Source organism: Pan paniscus, chromosome 5 (genome assembly GCF_029289425.2).
Source record: "Pan paniscus chromosome 5, NHGRI_mPanPan1-v2.0_pri, whole genome shotgun sequence".
NCBI classification, from domain to species: Eukaryota; Metazoa; Chordata; class Mammalia; order Primates; family Hominidae; genus Pan; species Pan paniscus.
Genome location: NC_073254.2, coordinates 176,772,163 through 176,791,459, shown reverse-complemented (window position 1 = coordinate 176,791,459; position 19,297 = coordinate 176,772,163). Strand labels below are relative to the sequence as shown.

At 48.0% G+C, this 19,297-nt stretch overlaps 1 protein-coding gene across 11 annotated transcripts in view; it reads right to left on the bottom strand.

Annotated features, from left to right (window-relative positions):
* ARID1B (AT-rich interaction domain 1B) overlaps positions 1 to 3,563 on the bottom strand; it is a 436,783-nt gene extending 433,220 nt beyond the window's left edge. For 3 of the 11 annotated variants that reach the window (XM_034963131.3, XM_055114274.2, XM_034963129.3), the window contains exon 1: positions 1,336 to 3,558. In XM_034963131.3, coding sequence (XP_034819022.3) covers positions 1,336 to 3,126 — 1,791 coding nt within the window. In that variant the 5' untranslated portion in view covers positions 3,127 to 3,558. Of the gene's footprint in view, positions 1 to 1,335 lie in introns of all 11 variants that reach the window. The other 8 variants (XM_034963133.4, XM_034963135.4, XM_063605042.1 and 5 more) reach the window with 5 other exon arrangements.
* Positions 3,564 to 19,297: the final 15,734 nt, after the last annotated feature.

The following is a 19,297-nucleotide window of genomic DNA, read 5'->3' as shown; positions in this document are numbered from 1 at the left end:
TTCTAAGACTATCATCAAAGATCTGAATTTTGTAAATGCCCAATACTGGACACCAGCGAACTGTTTTTCTGTATTTGATCCTCTTATTAATAACTATGATTCATAATAGTTTCAGCTTTAAATACTGAACCTTACATCTGCTTGTAATAGAGCTCAGTTATTATTTGTGGCAAGAATTTTTGTGACTGTACTGCTCAGCACTTCTATTTACATCAGCAGTGCTAAATGCCCAATGGTGAGAGGGGAGCCAATCAGATGGCAGATTAGATGTCAACTCAGAGGCAGCTGTCTGGAGACTATTACAGCCAGTTTACCTCCACAATTCAAATTCCAAACCTTGCAAAGGAGATCAAGTCAGTCTTTAGGCTCAGCCTACTAGCAAGAAACAGCAAGAGTGCAGGACACTTCCTAACAGCGCTGTAGGACTCGGGTGACAGCAAAATAAAGAAAATCCAAATAAATACGATCCCAAAAGATCAATTTTCAGTGGTCTGCTATCTTACTGGATTTGCTGAATAAAATGCATGCCTAATCCATGATCAAAATAAGTTCAATTGATCCGGAACGTGCTCCTTTCACATAGCCTGCCTGTTGAAGGTGACTCCCTGCAAGCAGCCCGTAAGCCCAATAATGGATTTCCCTGGCTATTCTAAGGAACGAATCGATGTATTTTACAATATTGCACCTCCACGTCGTTGTAAATTTTGTTATTATTCCTGCCAGCAAACGTTCGAGCTCGAAGCCCGCACCGAGTGTCTCTGAATGGCTCTCCCTAAATAGGAAAAACCCACTCGCTTGTCACAAAGCTAACCTATTTTCCCTGCCTGGACCTCGGAAGCCAAGAGGGAACGTGCTGTGGCTAAAGGTGGGAGAAAGTTCCTCATTCTTTCCCCCGTTAAAGCACATTGTGGGCGCTCCCAGAACCGATCGGGTGGCTCTTCGCCCCAGCCGTCCTGGCCGGGAGAGCCTATTTGTTACAAAAGCACCCGAACGGTCCCCGCCGCCCCAAACGGCGACCGCGCGGGTGGCGCCTCGGGATCTCGCTTCGCGTTCCCGGGCCTGGGGGAGGGGGGGGACGCGGGTGCGGGCCGGCAGGGTCGAAGCCGCCCGGCCCGGCCCGGCCCGGCGAAGCCCTCCCAGGCCTGGACAGCGCGCCGGCCCCCGGGGCGCCCCGACCGCGGCGGGAGGCGGCCGCCCGTCAAGATGGCTTTGGGCGCCGCGCCCCCGCCGCCCCCGCGGGAAGACGGGGAAAAGTACGCGGCAAAGAAAGAAACTCAGGCTCGCTGCGCGGCGAGGCCGCCGGGCGGAAGCAGGCCCGGCCGGCGCGAGGGTTACCTGGGATCTGCCCATGGTCGGTCCGGGGGTGCCAGGGCTCATCGCCGGGTGACTCCTTTGTTGCGCGGCCGCCCAGGCCGGGCTGGCAGCGGCGTACTGGGCGCCCATGTCCTTGCCCAAGCCCATGCCCGCGGCCGCCTGCTGGCCGCCCGCCGCCGCCCCCGCCGCCGCCGCCGCCGCCGCCTGGGACTGGGGCTGCGACGGCGGCGGCGGCGGCGCGCTGGGGCTGCTGTACTCGGGGTAGCTGCCGCCGTAGCTCCGCATCATGGGGCTGGGCGAGGTGAGCAGCTGATTGAGGGTCGGGGTGGCCCCCGACGGGTGCTGGTTCTGCCCGGCGAAGCGCTGGAAGCCCCCCGCCGCCGAGCCGGCGGCCGCCTTGCTGAGGCTCGCGGCCCCGCCGCCCCCGGGGCCCATCATCATGCCGCCGCCCTGCTGCCGGGGGGAGCTCAGCACCCCGTACCCCGCGGACGAGCCCCCATAGCCGCCGCCGCCGCCTCCTGCTGCTGCTGCCGCCGCCGCGGCCGCCGCCGCCACAGCTCCCGCTCCTGCTCCTCCTGCTCCTGCTCCAACTCCTCCTCCTCCTCCTCCTCCTCCGCTGCCTCCTCCTCCTCCTCCGCCGCCGCCGCCGCCCGCGCCGGGCCGGCTGTAGCCCGGATAATGGTTGCACTGGCTGTTGGGGTACCCTTCGTGGGAGTTCTGCAGGGGGTCCATGCTGCCGGGGGCCCCGGCGGCGGCGGCGGAGGCGGAGTGCATCATCCCCATCCCGGGGCTTTGTTGTCCGCCATGTTGATCAAAGCAAGGCCCAGCGCGGCCGCCGGGGCCGCCGCTCGCAGGGGCAGCGCTGCCATAGTAATTATTAAACTCCGGGACGGCCGCCGGGCCGCCGCCGCCCCCGGGCACGGCGACCGGCGGCTGCTGCGTGCCCAGGGCGCCCAGGCCCGGGTGCTCGTAGCGGCCGCCCGCCGGCTCCCCCATCTTGGGCGGCGCGTCGTCCTCGTCGCCCGGCTTGCTCAGCAGCGGCGGGCCCGGGGGGTCGGCCTGGCCGCCCGCGGCAGTGTCCTTGGCGCCTCCATGTTGCGGCTGCTCCATGTCGGGGCCGGGCTGAGGCGCGCCGCCGCCCGCGCCGCCCAAGCTGTTGTTGTTGGAAATGGGATGTTGCTGCTGCTGCTGCTGCTGCTGTTGCTGCTGCTGCTGCTGCTGCTGCTGGAACTGGTTTAGCTGCTGCTGTAGTGCGTGGTGGTGGTGGAGGTGGTGGGCATGGTGGTGGTGGTGGTGGGCATGGTGGTGGTGGTGGTGCTGCTGGTGGGGCGGCGCGGCGGGGGCTTCGCCAACGGTTTTCAGTTTGTGGTTGGGGAGCAGCCCCGTCTCCATGGCCGAGCCCGGGCCCGACGAGGAGGAAGAGGACGCCGCCGCTGCCGCCGCGGAGGAGGAGGAGGAGGACAGCGCGGCGGCGCTTCCACCCTCCTTGAGAGCCGCCTCGGAGCCGCCGCTCTTGGCGCTGTGGGTGCCGGCGGCGGCCGCGGCGCCCGCGTTATGGGCCATGTTGAGTTCGTGACGGGGGAGCAGGGGGTGGTGGTGCACACTGTTCAGGCCGCCGCCGCCGTCGCCGCCGCCCCCCAGCATGGGTCCCGGTGCCGCCGCCGCCGCCGCCGCCGCGCCGCGCGCCCCCGCCTCCAGGTCCCGGGCTCCGGGCGCCGGCCGCGGCCCGGGGGGCGCCCGCCGTTCGCCGCTGCCTGCCCGCGCCCGCGCCCGCGCCGCCGCCGCCGCCGCCGCTGCTGCCCGCGCGGCCATGATCGCCGCGGCGTGGCGAGGCCGGGCGGGGGGCGGGGGGAGACAATAACCCCCACTTTTCAGGCCGCGGCCCCTCCTGTGCGCATCCACGCGGCCCGCCGGGAAGCCGCGACCCCCTCCCCCTCCGCAGGCCCCGCCGGAGCGCCGGGCCGGGCACGCCTTACGCTCTGGGCCTGCTCCTGCTGTGTGCTTTCATGGTGAAAGTTTTTAGTTCAGGTTTAAATGAAACTTTTCTCTTTTCCTCTCTAAGCCGGATATGGGTAAATACACGACTAGCTGAGCCTATCGGGCCCAGCATGGCTTGAGAGGCAGCGGGCGAGCTCGAGCAACTATTATCCACTTCGCTCGCATTACTCCCGCGCACTCGCAAAACGCGGACTGGACTCGTCCCCGGGCCGCCGCCGCCCGCCCCGGCGCAGCCTCGCGGGACCCAGCCGGGCTGGGGCTAAGGCTGGGGCCGGGGCCGGGGCGGCTCGGCGGCCGCTCGGAGCGCGGCGGCGTGGGGCGGCCGGAACCTGCACTTTCCCCCCGGGCCGCTGTCTCCTTGCCAACCGGGCGTTCGCATGTTTGTTTTCACGTCTAAAAGGAACGATACAGAGGTGGAAAACGAGTCTGACGAGCAGACAAAAGAGGGAGAAGGGCTGGGAAACAAAGTTGTCTATTGGCCTCAGAGGTTACAAGGAGCCGACGGAGAAAGAAAATATTTAGGCAATCTGCAAAGGCACGGTCTCTCCCAGGAGTTATGTAATTTTCAGAACGTTCGCCTCTGCCTTGATTTCGGGCCATCGGCGTAATTCCCACAACTTCTTCCAACTGCAAAATTAGGAAAGATTTGAAATGAAGGTTAGCCCCGGTCAGAGAGCCCTATGGCCTGTACCCAGTAGGTACTCAATAAATGCTTATGACTGACTGCACCCGCCCCAAAGAGAATGTTTACATAACTCTTTTTGAAGGCACCTTAAACACGTATGTAGGTTTGTCAGTGTATTTCCAAAGGAATATGTCCACGTATTCCCAAAGGAGCATTTTTCTTACATGCACTTGGATGTCCTCTGTGGAGTATGTACAGTGGTGTTTTCTGCGCCAACTTTCACATGAAAATTTAACTCTTGGTGCCAGAACAGCGACAGCTATGGGTTAGCTCGTATCTTCATAAATCTATATGACACCTTTCATCATGTTTCAGAGCTTCGTGTGCACAGTTAACCCTTTCGATATACATTCATTTCAAAGAGATGTGGAACGAAACTAAAATATTATAGACATTATATTTAATAAATATAACTTCAATAATAATATAAAACAGTCAACTCTAGTCCTAATGTAGAAATGTTCCATACTTTGTTCTCTTAAAAATTGGTGTCTATTAACATTTTATAATGTTTTTAATATTTGCATTGTTATTAATGTTTTCAATATGTGCATTGTCCCCTAGTAACATTTTAAAAAGCAAGACTTCTTAACCTTAGGCAATGACCCACTTGTACTAGTGTGGACTCAGTTTTCATTGAGAGAAAGCATTTAAAACCTGGCAGAAACAATACTAACGGTTTTGGTAGAGTATAGTTTTCCAAAATTATTTCATTCTTCAGCTTTCCATAAAAACTATTTTAGTTCATTTCCACTGCAGCAGTGGTTATTTGTTTGACCAAGTGTAAATATGTTACATGACTAAATAGAAAAGGATTGACGGGAAAACTGGTGACTAATTGGGGTGGGGGGGAGGGAATCAGGTGCACACCCAAGGGTCATTATAGAGTGTAGAAACAACAAATTGCAATTCTACGCAAACAACTGGAAAATGGGGTATATCATCGTGTGTTAGAGAGAATAACAGAACCATAAGATGAATTCGTGCCAAATCATTCGTCAGTTTTTGCCAAGAGAATACTACATCTTTGTTAGTGTGCCTTTTTGACATTTTTTCCTGGATTTTCTCCCTTTATATATTCAAATACATACTAATTATACGCATTACACCACAGAAGTTGAATTTTTAGTTTTTCATATGCAAATATAAATATATGTCTGTTTTGTGTGTATATACATATATTCTAAAATCAATTACATATTTATGCTTTTAGACATTTATAGTCAAACTAAGTATGTACACATCATCATAAAAGTGCATTTTTTCAAATTGATAAAATATATCAAAGTCAGTTCATACAAGTGTAGCCATATGTTGTGGCTTATTTTCACAACTAATCCTAAAAGGGAAAATGAGTCACCAAGTTCAGCTATGGCCCTTTTCCTTAAAATATTTTTTCATATTGGCAAATCATGAAACTAAAAAAAAATTAGTAGAGAAGTCAAAATCTCTTTTAATTCCATTTGCTTCAGCAAGTCAACTAGAAGATTGGAACTAAGAGGCTATAAAATAGAGGCCCCCAGCACAATGAAATCAGTCTGCTATAAAAGGCGACACATGCCAGTTTTTCCTCCCCAATGGCAGATGCCACACCCTAAAGCAGACAGAAGGCACTGCAGCCTGTAGGAGAAGCACAACACAAAGCCGGCAGGACTTGGTTTTGTCTTTTAAACCACGGAGAATGCTAAAATACCTTTCTAAAGCATCTTTGCTGAAGATAAGAAGTGCACTCGAATTTGCTCAACTTTTCATACACACCTCAGGAAAACAAAATAAAAGCCTGTTTAGTTTCATTTAAACATCCAGGGCTTAATAAACAAAACACCAATTGTCAGGGGTCTGTTACAAAGTGATGAAATAGGTTCCCATTACACAAAAGCACAATTTCAACCACAGGTTCAAATTTCCATTGTGTTCCTTGCCTCAACTATCTCATATGGCAATTCTACCTTATTGTTTCTTTTTGATTAAATAAGGTACTAGAAATCACTGCGCTCATTTTTCCTAATGAATTCCTTAATTTTACACCTCTTGCCTAAATTTCAAACCACAATGACAACTTTAATAAGTTACCCTAACCACAAAGAAACCATGAGGGGAAGGCCCGGAGGCTGCCCGCAGCCACCCTGGGTTCTAGCCGACCTCCCACCCACAGGGTGCTCCCCACGCCCTCATGTTTAGCCAGAGGATTACCCATTATTTTGTTAAACATTCCTTTTTGGTTACAAAAGACTTTTTTTTTTACTGTATGGAAATATTAATATTCAAATACTGCGCCTTTTGAATAAGTTTTAGGGCACTGAATAAAAGGCTCTTCAACTTGGCCACTTAAAGGGGATTGAGCCAGATGGTAGTTTAAGAATTCCACAGTTCTGTTCTTTTTGCCTCATCGTAGCCCATCATACTCTGTTTGCTTTCAGATTAGTCCCCTTTTACTGTTCTACTTATTTATTCGATGACTGAAACTATCACGATTCACTGCCCATCATATTTCTAACTATTCTTTATGTAATTTGGAAGCAATTTAGAATAAAGCCCTGTCAAGGTTTTACAAATAAGAACTATTAAAGAATAAAGCTTTGGATACTTGCTTTCCTTTTAGATTTATGAGAAATGCGATGAATAGAGCTAATGGGATTTCCCTACTGATCTTGGTCAGGGACTTAAGAAAGCACGAAACAATTGTCCTTTTCACTTCTCCGATTTAGACGTTAGCAGTGAATAACTGCGTCACTGCAAGATATGGGATGTAGCATTTGATTTGAAACAACTGTGCAAATCAATTAGGTAGGATTTGAAAAAAAAAAAAGCCTAGGCAAAAAAAATAGTTCAAATTTGGGAACTATGGCAGACGGTAGCACTAATAAACTTACTAAGAAAATTATTGTGGGGATAATAAACCTGGATGGAGATACACTGCATGTAGTCATTCAACAAATTTACCTAGAGTCTACCTTGTGCCATGCCTTGAAAATGAAAGATAATTACCTTGGTCCTGTCCTTCATAGGGGAGATAAACAATTAACAATCACTCATACCTACTAAGGTCTGCCCCTCAATGTCACATGGGATTTGGCCAGTAAAGAAGCAAGCTCAGACCTTCCCCATCCTGCAGCGGAGGCTTGCTGGCTGCCATTAGCGGGCAGCTGACCCTAATCCTCCCGCTGACACAACTCCGACTTGACACCTGGAACCCACCACTGTGGAGTCTGGACCTCCAGAACCTTAAGTTTAACATCAGGCTACTACAGTTTCTCTCCAAAGTCCTTAGAAACATAGTAACACCAGTTAAATACATTAAGAAACACCTTACTACATTTTAATACATTGTACTTTTTATTTTATCCTGGACTGTCCGCTTTTGAATGACTTTATTACAGCCTCATTTATACATTTCTTGTAACTTTTAGACAAATGTGTGTTCAATGGCTGCTTTTATTTCCAGTACTGTCCTCAATCATTTTGCCATTAGTGAAAATCACTTACTGAGCACCTACCAGTGTTTTTCAGTATTCTACATCACATCATGTAGTCATCTATGTGGCCGTTCTTAGTGATAACATGCTGCCTGGCTGGCTAAAGGTCCTGCATAGGTAACTCCACTCTAGTTCCTCAAAATAAATATTTGGGTAGTAAGCATATATAATCAGGTATACAAATAAGTCACTTGGCAGTTGAATCACCTCAGTTTTCTAGAAAAGTTTCAGCAACTTACCTGAAGGCCTTCTAGGTCTCTCACAGATAATGATTAATTGCTTTATAGTACAGGTAAACTTTGAGAATAAGACTATGTTTCAAAAACAGTAAGTCCCAAATAACAATAACTCGTGCATTAATGGAGCGCATTCCTCGTTTTTAGTTCACCTTGCTTATACCTGATGACTTGGTTTCTAATTCATTATGCGAGTCAGTGAGCACCTTTAAGGGTTTATGACAGTCATCTAATTGTCTTGGTCAGGGCCAAAGGACTTGGTTATATGCTTTTCATACCAAAATGACATAATTTCATTGAGGAATCTGCTTATTAACCCATTCCCCTAAAAATGCCCAAGTTAAATATAAAGAATTTTTTTCTCTCTCTAACTTGAAGTTACATTGCAACATGTAACTCTAAGACTTAAATTTCAGTGAGCTCTCCCTGGCATCTTCTTGGGCCCTCAGGTGACACCTGTGTCAAGCTGTACTCTGTGTAGTATAGGTGACCCTCTTTCTCAAGGACCGGACATGCCAAAAGGTTTCCCTGCCAAAGCATAACCCACAAGGAGCATCTGGGAAGGGGACTCCTTGCCTCAACCCCGATTATTCATTTGACAAGGAACTGTCTATCACCTACTCTGCCCTAGCCCTGTGCTAGGTGCTGTGGGCACTGGAGTGAACAACAAAAACTAATAACACTTGACCACATTGAATGTACCGGATCATTCATTGAATGATCACTAATGGAGAGTTACAAAGCAATGGGTTCTGAAGGAAAGGTACAGGGTTCTATGAGGGAAATAGCCAAGGAGCCTGATGCAGACTGGGGGCTGAGGGGCAGCTTCCCTGAGGAAATGTGACTTGGGCTGAACGCTAAAGAAAGAGGAGAAAACATTAAATAAAGAAGGGAAAGAGTGCCGCAGACGGCAGGAGGCAAGTGGGACTGGAGAGCAGGGTGAGGGCAGGCATGCTGGGAGACAGGGACCACCATGCTTGTCCCAGGCCCAATTAAATCAGGGCTTGTGACCCAAAAGCAGTGGGAAGTAACCAGGGCATTGAAGCAGGGGGCTGACATCGATCTGGGTTATAGCAAGAAACCACTGCTAGGAAGACAGCACGTTGGCGGTGTGGCCAGAGCTGGAATCAGGGGGCAGGTCCTGGGAGTCGGGGCTCAAACCTCTGGGACCAGGGCGGCCTGGCCACTCTCATTTATTGAGGCTCTGAGGATATTATGATATTTTTTAAAACCATAAAAGAGGATCATACAAATGTTTATTTTAATGTTTACATTTTTTAATTCCTAATGTACAGACTCAAGAATACAATGCTATACAAATATGCCTTTTGCAGAATAAATCTTAAGATTTATTTATTTTTTAATTCATAGGGCAGTATGAGCTGATCATAGATCCCAACCTAAAAAGCAAAAAACATGAAGAACATCTTTTAATCTTGTTGTTATCTCTAGGACTAAATGTATAACTGTACCTGGCAACAACACCGCGTCTAAATGTAGGCCTCTTTATAAATGGCTCTCCTAATTATCTGTGATGATTGCGCATAGCCCAAGTGAGAAAAGAGAGATGGTGGAGTTGTATGGGGACCAGAGGGACTATGGGGATAGAGATAAGTGAACTGACCCCACAGAGTCCACTACTTCAGAATGTGCAGATTGCTCACTGCTCGAGGCCAAGGAGGTGGGTGGGGGCTCTGATTCAGCCAGGGGCTTGCATGCTACTCACTGAGTCCTGGCACAGAGCTGAGTCCACTGGAGAATGGGGTGTCTTTTTCTAACTTACACAAAGCTCCATGTATGCTAGCAGTGGCCTCCATGAGAGAGACAGTGAGGAGGTAACACTGAAGAATGAGGTCGTAGATTAGATAAGGAGGTGAGAGGATGGCAGGGCCGAGGCCTTCTCTTTCCTCTTTTTCCTCTCCACCCTTTCCTGCCCAAACCATATTGGCACGAAGCAACTGGAGATTCCAGCTTTTATCCCTGCTGTCCAGACCATTCCACACTACCCATCAGTCCTACCCAGCTTGCTCTCCCAGCCCTGCTCTGATAAGCCAACCCTGCTCACGATAGAAACTTAGCTCTAAAGAAAGCTTCAGGCTGGGCATGGTGGCTCATGCCTACAATCCCAGAACTTTGGGAGGCCAAGGCAGGCGAATAGCTTGAGCCCAGGAGTTCGAGACCAGCCTGGCCAACATGGTGAAATCTCTATTAAAAAAAAAAAAAAAAATTAGCTAGGTACAGTCACATGTGCCTGTAGTCCTAGCTACTTGGGAGGCTGAGGTGGGAGAATCACCTGAGCCTAGGAAGTCGAGGCTGCAGTGAGCTGTGATCAGACCACTGCACTCCAGCCTGGGCCTCAGAGTGAGAATTTGTCTCAAAAGAAAAAGCAAGCTTCAAGGTTTAAGAGGCGGAGGACAACTCCTCAACTCCACACAGTGGGAACATTCTGTAGCCTGAGCATCTTCTCTGTTATCTAGGAATTTGTGAGATTGAGATGATCCATGGAAAACCTTTCAAAATAAATGGACCAAATTCAAGACACCTAACCATGAGTTACAACCAACACTTTCTCAGGGCCACCTGCTTGCACAGCACGAGGGGCATCTTGCTTGTTGTCACTGATACAGAGGATGTCTTGTCCAATGTGACTGGCATGTCCTCGGTTTTTCCCGTTTGCCAGAGACCTGAGCTGTCATTCACAGGTGCTGAGAGGGAGCAGGAGAGGCAAGCAGAAGCTGAAATGCCCAGGCCTGGGCAGCGTCCTTGCTTTGCATCATGACTTGGCTGCTTCCTGCCACCTTCACACAGGTGTGAAACCTTAGGGCAAACCACCTCGAATCTCTGGAAAAGGTAAAGGAGAAGCTGGCCCGAGCGGGGATGGGGATGCCCCCGGCCTGCGGTACACCCTCCCTTGTTCTCATTCACTTACCTGTTTAGGGATAGTGCACAAGCGTAAAAAAGAGAAAACCTCAGACACAAAGAGTTGTATTTAATCAATGAACCAAACCACCTCTAGGCTGCATTGAGCTTTGTAACTGTTATTACATACCACTTAGTATGTTTATCCCGTGTCTGGCACTTTGCATACATACGGCAGAGAAGCAAGTTGCCTAACTAACCCAATATCTGTTCTTCCCACCTTTAGTTACAGAAGCCTCAGTGTTTAGCTGGGCACATGACCACCTGTTTAAAAAAATCAACATTTTGCATATTCCCTTGGAAGTCAGTACGTCCACACGCTCAAGCGGAGCTGCTCAGGGCAGCTCAGCTGCTGTCTACCTCCTGACTTCGTGTATGAGAAATAAGAATAAACTTCTGTCTTGTTTAAGCTTCTGGTATTTTTTGCTTTGTTTTGGTTTTTTTTCCCCCTTTTTCTTTCTTTTTTTTCTTTTTTGTAGAAAATCACATGTAAACCCAACTGATATAATGCATTATGGTTTCTCACATAATCCTCACAACAACCCTTTGAAGAGTTTGTAAACATCCCAAACCTTGGTTTACTCCTGTATAACACACAGATCACAGTAGTACTTACTTCCCCAGGTTTCTGAGGATTCAGTGAAATGATGTCTTCAAAGCTGTGAGCACAGCACCTGGCACAACAGAAGTGTTTGATAACTGTACTTTATTAAGGTACTTTTCATCTCCCTAGCTGGACGATCAATTTCTCAAGGACAAAGTCCCTGTCTTCAATTTCTGTTATATTGTCTACCACACTCAGAACATTCCTGAACCCACAGTGGGCACTCAATTGTCAACATAATTTTATGGCTGAATCCAAACATGCAAATAAAATTATTACATGCATTTTCAAATTAATTGTTTCTTTCAGAGCAGAGAACTGATGTAGCTAAAGCAGCAATGACTATGCTGGTCATTTAAAATAAAGACAGGCTGGACACAGTGGCTCATGCCTGTAATCCCAGCACTTTGGGAAGCTGAGGCGGGTGGGTTGCTTGAGCCCAGGAGTTTGAGACCATCCTGGACAACATGGCGAAACCCCATCTCTACCAAAAAATACAAAAATCAGCTAAGCATGATGGTATATGCCTGTGGTCCCAGCTACTCAGGAGGTTGAGGTGGGAGGATCACTTGAGCCTGGGAGGTTGGAGGATGCGATAAGCAGTGATCACACCACTGCACACAAGCCTTGGCAACAGAGTGAGACCCTGTCTCAATAAAATAAATAAATACAGGATTCCTAACTTAAAAAATTACTTAAAAGGCAGAGAAGGCCAGGCATGTTGGCTTACACCTGTAATTCTAGCACTTTGAGAGGCCCAGGCAGGAGGATTGAGCTCAGCAGTTCAAGACCAGCCTGGCAAACATAGTAAGACCCGATCTCTAAAAAAAAAAAAAAGTTGGGCATGGTGGCACGCACCTGTAGTCCCAGCTACTTAGGTGGCTGAGGTAGAAGGATCGCTTAAGCCCAGGAGGTCTGAGGCTGCAGTGAAACATGTTTGTACCACTGCACTCCACCCTGGGTGACAGAGCAAGACCCTGTCCCCCTGCACGCCGCCCCCCGCCCCCACCAAAAAATACAAAAATAAGGCAAAGAGCATTTTTCTTAAAAGGTGGTTTCTACCTATCAAGGTAACATGTTTCCAGCTGTGTTCAGAGGGCTACTGCTCTAAGAAAGGAAGTCTGTCTGACTTACCATCTTCCTCCAGGTAGACTTCCTCATTCTTGTTAGCTAAAGGACTATTGTGTAGGCATGAGATTCGCAACTGTAGAGAGCATTGCAGAGTTGCTATGTACATGTTTTAACGCTTGGGCACATAACAGTAAGGCTTGGTCTCTGTACTAGTCTAGCATCGCAGTTGTTTACAAACAACATGATTATTAGTGCTGATTCTACAAGATTGGTTTCCCATTGACCCCAATAGAAACAATGCAAAATATTTACCCTTTTCTAAAGCATAGTAAAACTCCTGTGGTTTTTGAAACCAGACGAAGAACACATGTAGAAAACCCCATGGATTATTTTAAGTGAACTTATTTTTTTAAATCTCATTAACTTTTCACCATATGCTGTTTATTTTTATATCCTGCATAGGCTGAAAAGTGAAAATAGACCAGGCCACTGTGTTTCATTTCAAGCAAATCATTATGAGGATGACACACACAGACTCTGGGGAGTTCAGAGAAAAACAAAGATGATTAAGAGGCCTTTTAAAGATGACTTACGAGAAAAGGTACTTAAAGCTCTACATGTTCCTTAACATAGCAACCCAGGAGGCAAACAGGAAAACGACTCCTCCTCGCCACACGGATGGAGTATTCCTGCCGGGGGCTTCATGATCTGTGGAAAGAGGGTAGATTCGCATCCCAGCTCCATGTTTACAGGCCGTGCAAGTTTGGGCAATGTGCTGACCTTCGTGTGTACCAGGATGTACGTGAGACACTAAATATCTACTTCGTACAATTTCTGGGGGTAAGAATTAAATGAGAAAGTATATGTAAGTACTTAACATATTGCCTGGAATTAAACAGATGAGGAGGTTTGAGGATTGTGTGTGTGTGTGTGTGTGTGTGTGTGTGTGTGTTAATGTCTAAGTAGAATAGATGTGTGTTGTATGCTTTCAGGAAAACCAGGTATACTCCACTCAACCCCAAACATTTCTCCTGCTATGTAATTAAACTTTCTCCGTTAAAGATTTATGGATTTATTCTTTTCCGCAAAGGCTTTGAGCCTTGTCAAAATACAAATTTGCTTCTAACAAGTAATACCTTAAACTTGTATCAGTTATTTACACCTTCTTATGAACATATTTTGGATCTGTTTCTGAAAGCCTGCTTTGATGAAGGAGAGGAGATGAGAAAGAGGATGTGGATGCCAGAAAGAAGGTGGGCTGAAGCAGGAGGAGGGACCTCAGTGAATGGGAGGCTGAATGGTGGGGACAAAGTCTATTTCCTGCACAATATCCCCTCAGACCCAGCCCTAGATATTAATGAGCTGAAGGTATGAAAAGGAGAACATACCTAAATATTGGAAAAGTTTTTCTTTCCTTCTGAACAGTTCAGTCTCATGGATCCTCAACCCATTCCCTCAAAGCTGGAATCCCAGGGTTTGCCACCGCTGACCATGGCATGATAGACTCTTGGTAGATGGAGATGGGTACTGAGAAGGAGGGTCATGCAGTAGGGGGGGCTCTTTTCCAGGCAAGCCCAAGTTAATTCCATGATTCTGTGGCTACATAGGACAGGGGATGATGTAGAACATTTTTACTTTAGAGGTGATGACGAAGCACCATAGATCCTCTACCGCTACAAAAGGAGGTTGGTACCAAGGCAGGAGGGAAGAGGGAAGTAAAGGAAGCTGCTGGCCCTAGGCCTCTGGAACCTGCACCCTACCATGTGGGGCCACGTGGGTCCCTTTGGCTGCAATGACAAGGATTGGTTCATGCACAGATATGAGAGTCCACGTCGCCCACAGTGATGTGGAGAAGAGGACAAGGAAGGAAGAAACTGGAAGGGAACAGAAGTGGGGAAGAAGAGGGAGGGATGAGAGACGTAGAATGACAGAGAGAGAGCGAGAGAGACAGCCAGACATGGTTACTAAAGACATCACTGGGTCTAGGAAAAAAACAATGTTACAAACTATAATTTATCATTTGATACATGTATCATTAGCCAGGCTAGATCCTCTTACTAATGTGAGATAATTCATGGAAGTCATAGCAATTTTAGGCTTGAGGTTAAAACTGTAGAAGATGGATGGTTGCGATGGCTCATACTTGTAATCCCAACACTTTGGGAGGCCTAGGTGGGAGGGTGACTTCAGGCCAGGAGTTCAAGGCCAGCCTGGGCAACAAAATGAGACCCAGTCTCTACAAAAAAATAAAAAATAAAATTAGCCAGGTGTGGTGGTGCACTCCTGCAGTCCCAGCTACTTGAGAGGCTGAGCTGGGAGGATTGCTTGAGCCTGGGAGGTTGAGGTTGCAGTGAGCCATGATCATGCCACTATGCGCCATCCTGGGCAACAGAGCAAGAGACCCTGTCTCAGAAACAAACAAACATAAAACTGTAGAAGATGAGTAAGACCCTCTTAGCCTTTCCAATTAGTATTCTTCCTTGCTGATTTTCCAGAGAGAAATTCCTTAAACAATTGGCCCCACTGACTCCATTTTATTCCATAACCCCTGCCACATTCTAATTTCTAGCCTCATCTGGTTCCTGGAAAATTTCCATCTCTGATTTCTCATGACCTTCTTTCTTCTAGAAAAACCCTCTTGTCTTTTCTTGGCTTTCCCCTGCTTCCATCTTTTAGAAATATGTATTGATATCTGGAGCGTGGTGTTTTGTGACTAATTCTACTCCTGCTGATTAGAGCTGAGATAGGAGGTCTGTTTACATGATATAAGCCCTTCTAAGTGCCAGATATGTGCGAGAGGACTCAGGGGTGTGGGTGGGATGGAAGTCTCAAGGGCAGATGGCGGTCCTCCACCTGAAAGAGGCACCTACTGACAGACTTCAGTTTCCTGTGGCGAATGGACCAGTTAGTGGCCACCGGTGACTCTGTGAGTCTCAAAATTATTTTTCCCCTTCCCTGATTTCCCTGAGACCATTCTAGCTTCTTCCACACTTTCTGTTTCCTTCACCAACTTCTTGTCCTCCTAGCCACAGCCTTCCAACCCTAAGGCAGCCCCTATCTGCTCCTTTTCTTTCAGGCCCCACTGCCCCATGGCCCTCCAGTCCACCATGGTGCCCCTCAGGACGGCCCTGGCCTCTCCGCCCTCACCCACTGTTGCTGGTTCCTCTCTCTGTGCCTTGGTTTGTGTCATTCCCCCAAATGTCCAGCCACTGCTCCCAAGTCAGGCTCACTACTAGCCCTCTCTGAGAAGTGGTCCTTGATGAATTCCACTGCTAACCCCTGCCCCACCGGGCTTGCTCACGCCTCTCCACCTTTACGTTTGCTGCCTCCTGTGTTCTTTCCCATTGCTTGGTAAGAAGCTGCCATCTTTCCAAACTCGGCCCAAATGTCACTGGCCTTTGTGAAGCCCTCCTTGATCACAGTTCCCACACGCCCTATGGAATAGTCACCTCAGAGCTATGAAACCAGCTTGTGGGCATCACGATCTTAGCCTTTATTGTATTATGGTGTAAATATTTGTGAGTGTTCATGTCCCAACCCCAAAAAGGGTGCTCCAGAAGGGCACCCCCACATTTTTGCATATCCAGGGCCTAACCTAGGACCTGGTCCTCCACTGAACGAATGACCTCTGAAACCAGTTAGAGCAATACTGGGGCAATGCCTGCTCCTCCAAGCAGGGGACCAGTGTGACTGATATATTTGAGCTTTCCCGACACTTCCTGAGCAGGCACAAGGCCCCTATGCATGAGGATATGTCCTTAGCAATCAATCCATTATTCTTTTCTCTTCTGTTTTGCTTTCTTTCTTTCTTTTTTTTTTTTTTTGAGACGGAGTCTCTCTCTGTCACCCAGGCTGGAGTGCACTGGCACCATCTTGGCTCACTGCAACCTCCACTTCTCAGATTCAGGTGATTCTCCTGCCTCAGCCTCCTGAGTAGCTGGGATTACAGGCATGCGCCACCACATCTGGCTAATTTTCATATTTTTAGTAGAGCCAGGGTTTCACCATGTTGGCCAGGCTGGTCTTAAACTCCTGACCTCAAGTGATCCTCCCATCTCGGCTTCCCAAAGACCTGGGATTACAGGTGTGAGCCACCGAGCCCGGCTGATCAATCCATTGTTCTAGGGAAATTGAGCAGAATCCTCGTGTCACAACGTGGGCAATGACTTCAGAACATCACTTGCTGGAGCCATATTTTTTCAAGACACATGCCAGTCACTCTGCTCGTCTGAACATACTGCAGGGTGGTCTCTGCAGGAGGGAGAACGTGAGGCGACCACCCTCCTATGCCAGTACTCCGCTCTCGTAGTTAGGGAACCCCAAGCCCACAGGGCCTCCCCAGGAGCCCTACTTCTGAAATGTGGAATTTTGCCCTGGGACATTATAGAAAAAAAGTTCTCTGCTCCACGTAGCAAGAGTCAAAGAACTAGAAACAGCCATCATGGATTGCTTTAATGATTTCCAGGTATCAACATGGGGAAAATTTCTAGACAACATGGGGGAAATAAAAGTTGTACAATGCAGAGCACATATATAATTTTTAAATGGCATGCAAAAAGGCTGTGTGGCCACCCTACAGACTTGGGATTTATTTTTATTTTTATTTTTATTTTACTTTATTTTACTTTATTTTATTTTATTTTATTTTATTTTATTTTATTTTATTTTATTTTATCTTTTGAGACAGAGTCTAGCTGTGTCACCCAGGCTGGAGTGTAGTGGCTCAATCTCAGCTCACTGCAACCTCCACCTCCCGGGTTCAAGAGATTCTGCTGCCTCAGCCTCTCAAGTAGCTGGGACTACAGGCACATGCCACTGCACCCAGCTAATTTTGCATTTTTAGTAAAGACAGGGTGTCACCGTGTTGGCCAGGCTGGTCTCGAACTCCTGGCCTCAGATGGTCCGCCTGCCTCGGCCTCCCAAATTGCTGGGATTACAGGCATGAGCCACCGCGCCCAGCCTTGGGATTTTTTTAAAAAAATAACTAAAACCCCTGTTGAAAATGCTTTTTCTCTATACTGCCAAAGAGCTCAGACTATTACAATTATTAGATATAGACATTAGATATTTCCTTGCACTAGAGAGAAATAAAGTTATTAGCATGATAGGCTATTTGTAGCTGAGTTGTGATGTATTTTCTAGATAGTTTGGTTTAATTTCTAACTTTGTTAACTCAAGTATAAGATGCTATATGTTATATGCATCTTGGCGTTACATTATTCGGTCAGGATCTGATTTAATTTCTTTTATAATAAATAAATAAATCTAAAAATATTTTATTTATCATCTCCAGCAAGTTCCCCTACGCTGGCTCCGGGACCAATAGTCAGCTAACGGGGCTTCAGTAGGGTGACATGCAGTGAATTTCCAAAGCTATGTCTAGATGCTTTGAGAGTGGACACCCATTCTCCTTTGCCACTGCTCCTCCAGTTCTGTGCTGTACCTTCAGCCAAGGCCCAGTCTTCACTTTGTCCAACAGTTTTGCTAACCACATCCTTGTCTTGTTTCTTAGGATTGAGCCCCAGCCACTGAATCCTGCCTACTCTATTCTCCTGAGCCTGGGGCTCTTCTTTGCTTTTGCCACAGTGTCTATTTTATCCTTCCACCTCCGTTGGGACTGGGATCTGGTCCTTCGACTCTTGGTTCATTGCTGTCATCTTGTTACCTGCTGAAAACTGTATATGATGCAGCCAGCCTGCCTGGATTGCCAAATATCAGCTCCCTGCTTATTGAACACGCCCTGACACCTACTGCTTGCATTGACAGTTCACATTAGTCAAGTGCTCGCGGTGTGACAGGGTACAGTGCCATGGGCTCTGCATTCGTGACCTCATATGATCTTCCTAAGGATCCTATGAGGTAGATAATATCTCTGTTTTATAGGTAAGCGTACTGGAAAATGTGAAGTAAAAGAATTTGTATCAGGTTGCCGGGTGCGGTGGCTCACACCTGTAATCCCAGCACTTTGGGAGGCCGAGGCAGGCGGATCACCTGAGGTCAGGAGTTCGAGACCAGCCTGCCCAACGTGGTGAAACCCCGTCACTACCAAAAAAAAAATACAAAAAATTAGCCGGGCGTGGTGGCGTGTACCTGTAATCCCAGCTACTCAGGAGGCTGAGGCAGGAGAATTGCTTGAACCTGGGAGGCGGAGGTTGTGGTGAGCCGAGATCATGCCACTGTACTCCAGCCTGGGCGACAAGAAACTCCATCCCCCACCACCCCCTCCAAAAAAAAAGAATTTGTGTCAGGTTATACAACCAGTAAAGGGAGAATCTGAGATTGGAGGAGTCTCAAGCTGGTTCCCATTCTGGGGAAGCCCTGCGGCCGCAGTCTACAAGTCCCGGGTGAAGCCTGCGCTGAGGCATCTCTCACCATGGCCTGGGCTGAATTTGGTGCTGTCGCTTTGTCCCCAACTCAATAGATTGGTCCAATTCGAGGGTCACATACTGCCAGGCTGTTCTGTCATAATTGGCTCTTACATTTTTGACTCACACCACAGCATATCTAGGACTACCAATAATTAATAATGGGAAATACTAGGTATGAAGAACAGATATAAAAATGTATTTATATTTGGTAAAACTTTATTAGATTTTATTCTTCCCTCCCTTCCTCACTTCCACCCTCCCTTCTTTCCTTCTTCCTTCCCTCCCTTCCTTCCCCCTTTGCTTCCCTTCCCTTCCTTCCCCCTTCACTTCCCTTCCCTTCCCTCCTTCCTTTCTTCCTTCCTCCTTTCTTCTTTCCTTCTGTATAAGAGAAACTTTTTTTGTTTTGTTTTGTTTTTTTGTTTTTTTGTTTTTTTTGAGACGCAGTCTCACTTTGTCTCCCAGGCTGGAGTGCAGTGGTGCGATCTCAGCTCACAGCAAGCTCCGCCTCCCGGGTTCACGCCATTCTCCTGCCTCAGCCTCCCGAGTAGCTGGGACTACAGGCGCCCGCCACCACGCCCAGCTAATTTTTTGTATTTTTAGTAGAGACGGGGTTTCACCGTATTAGC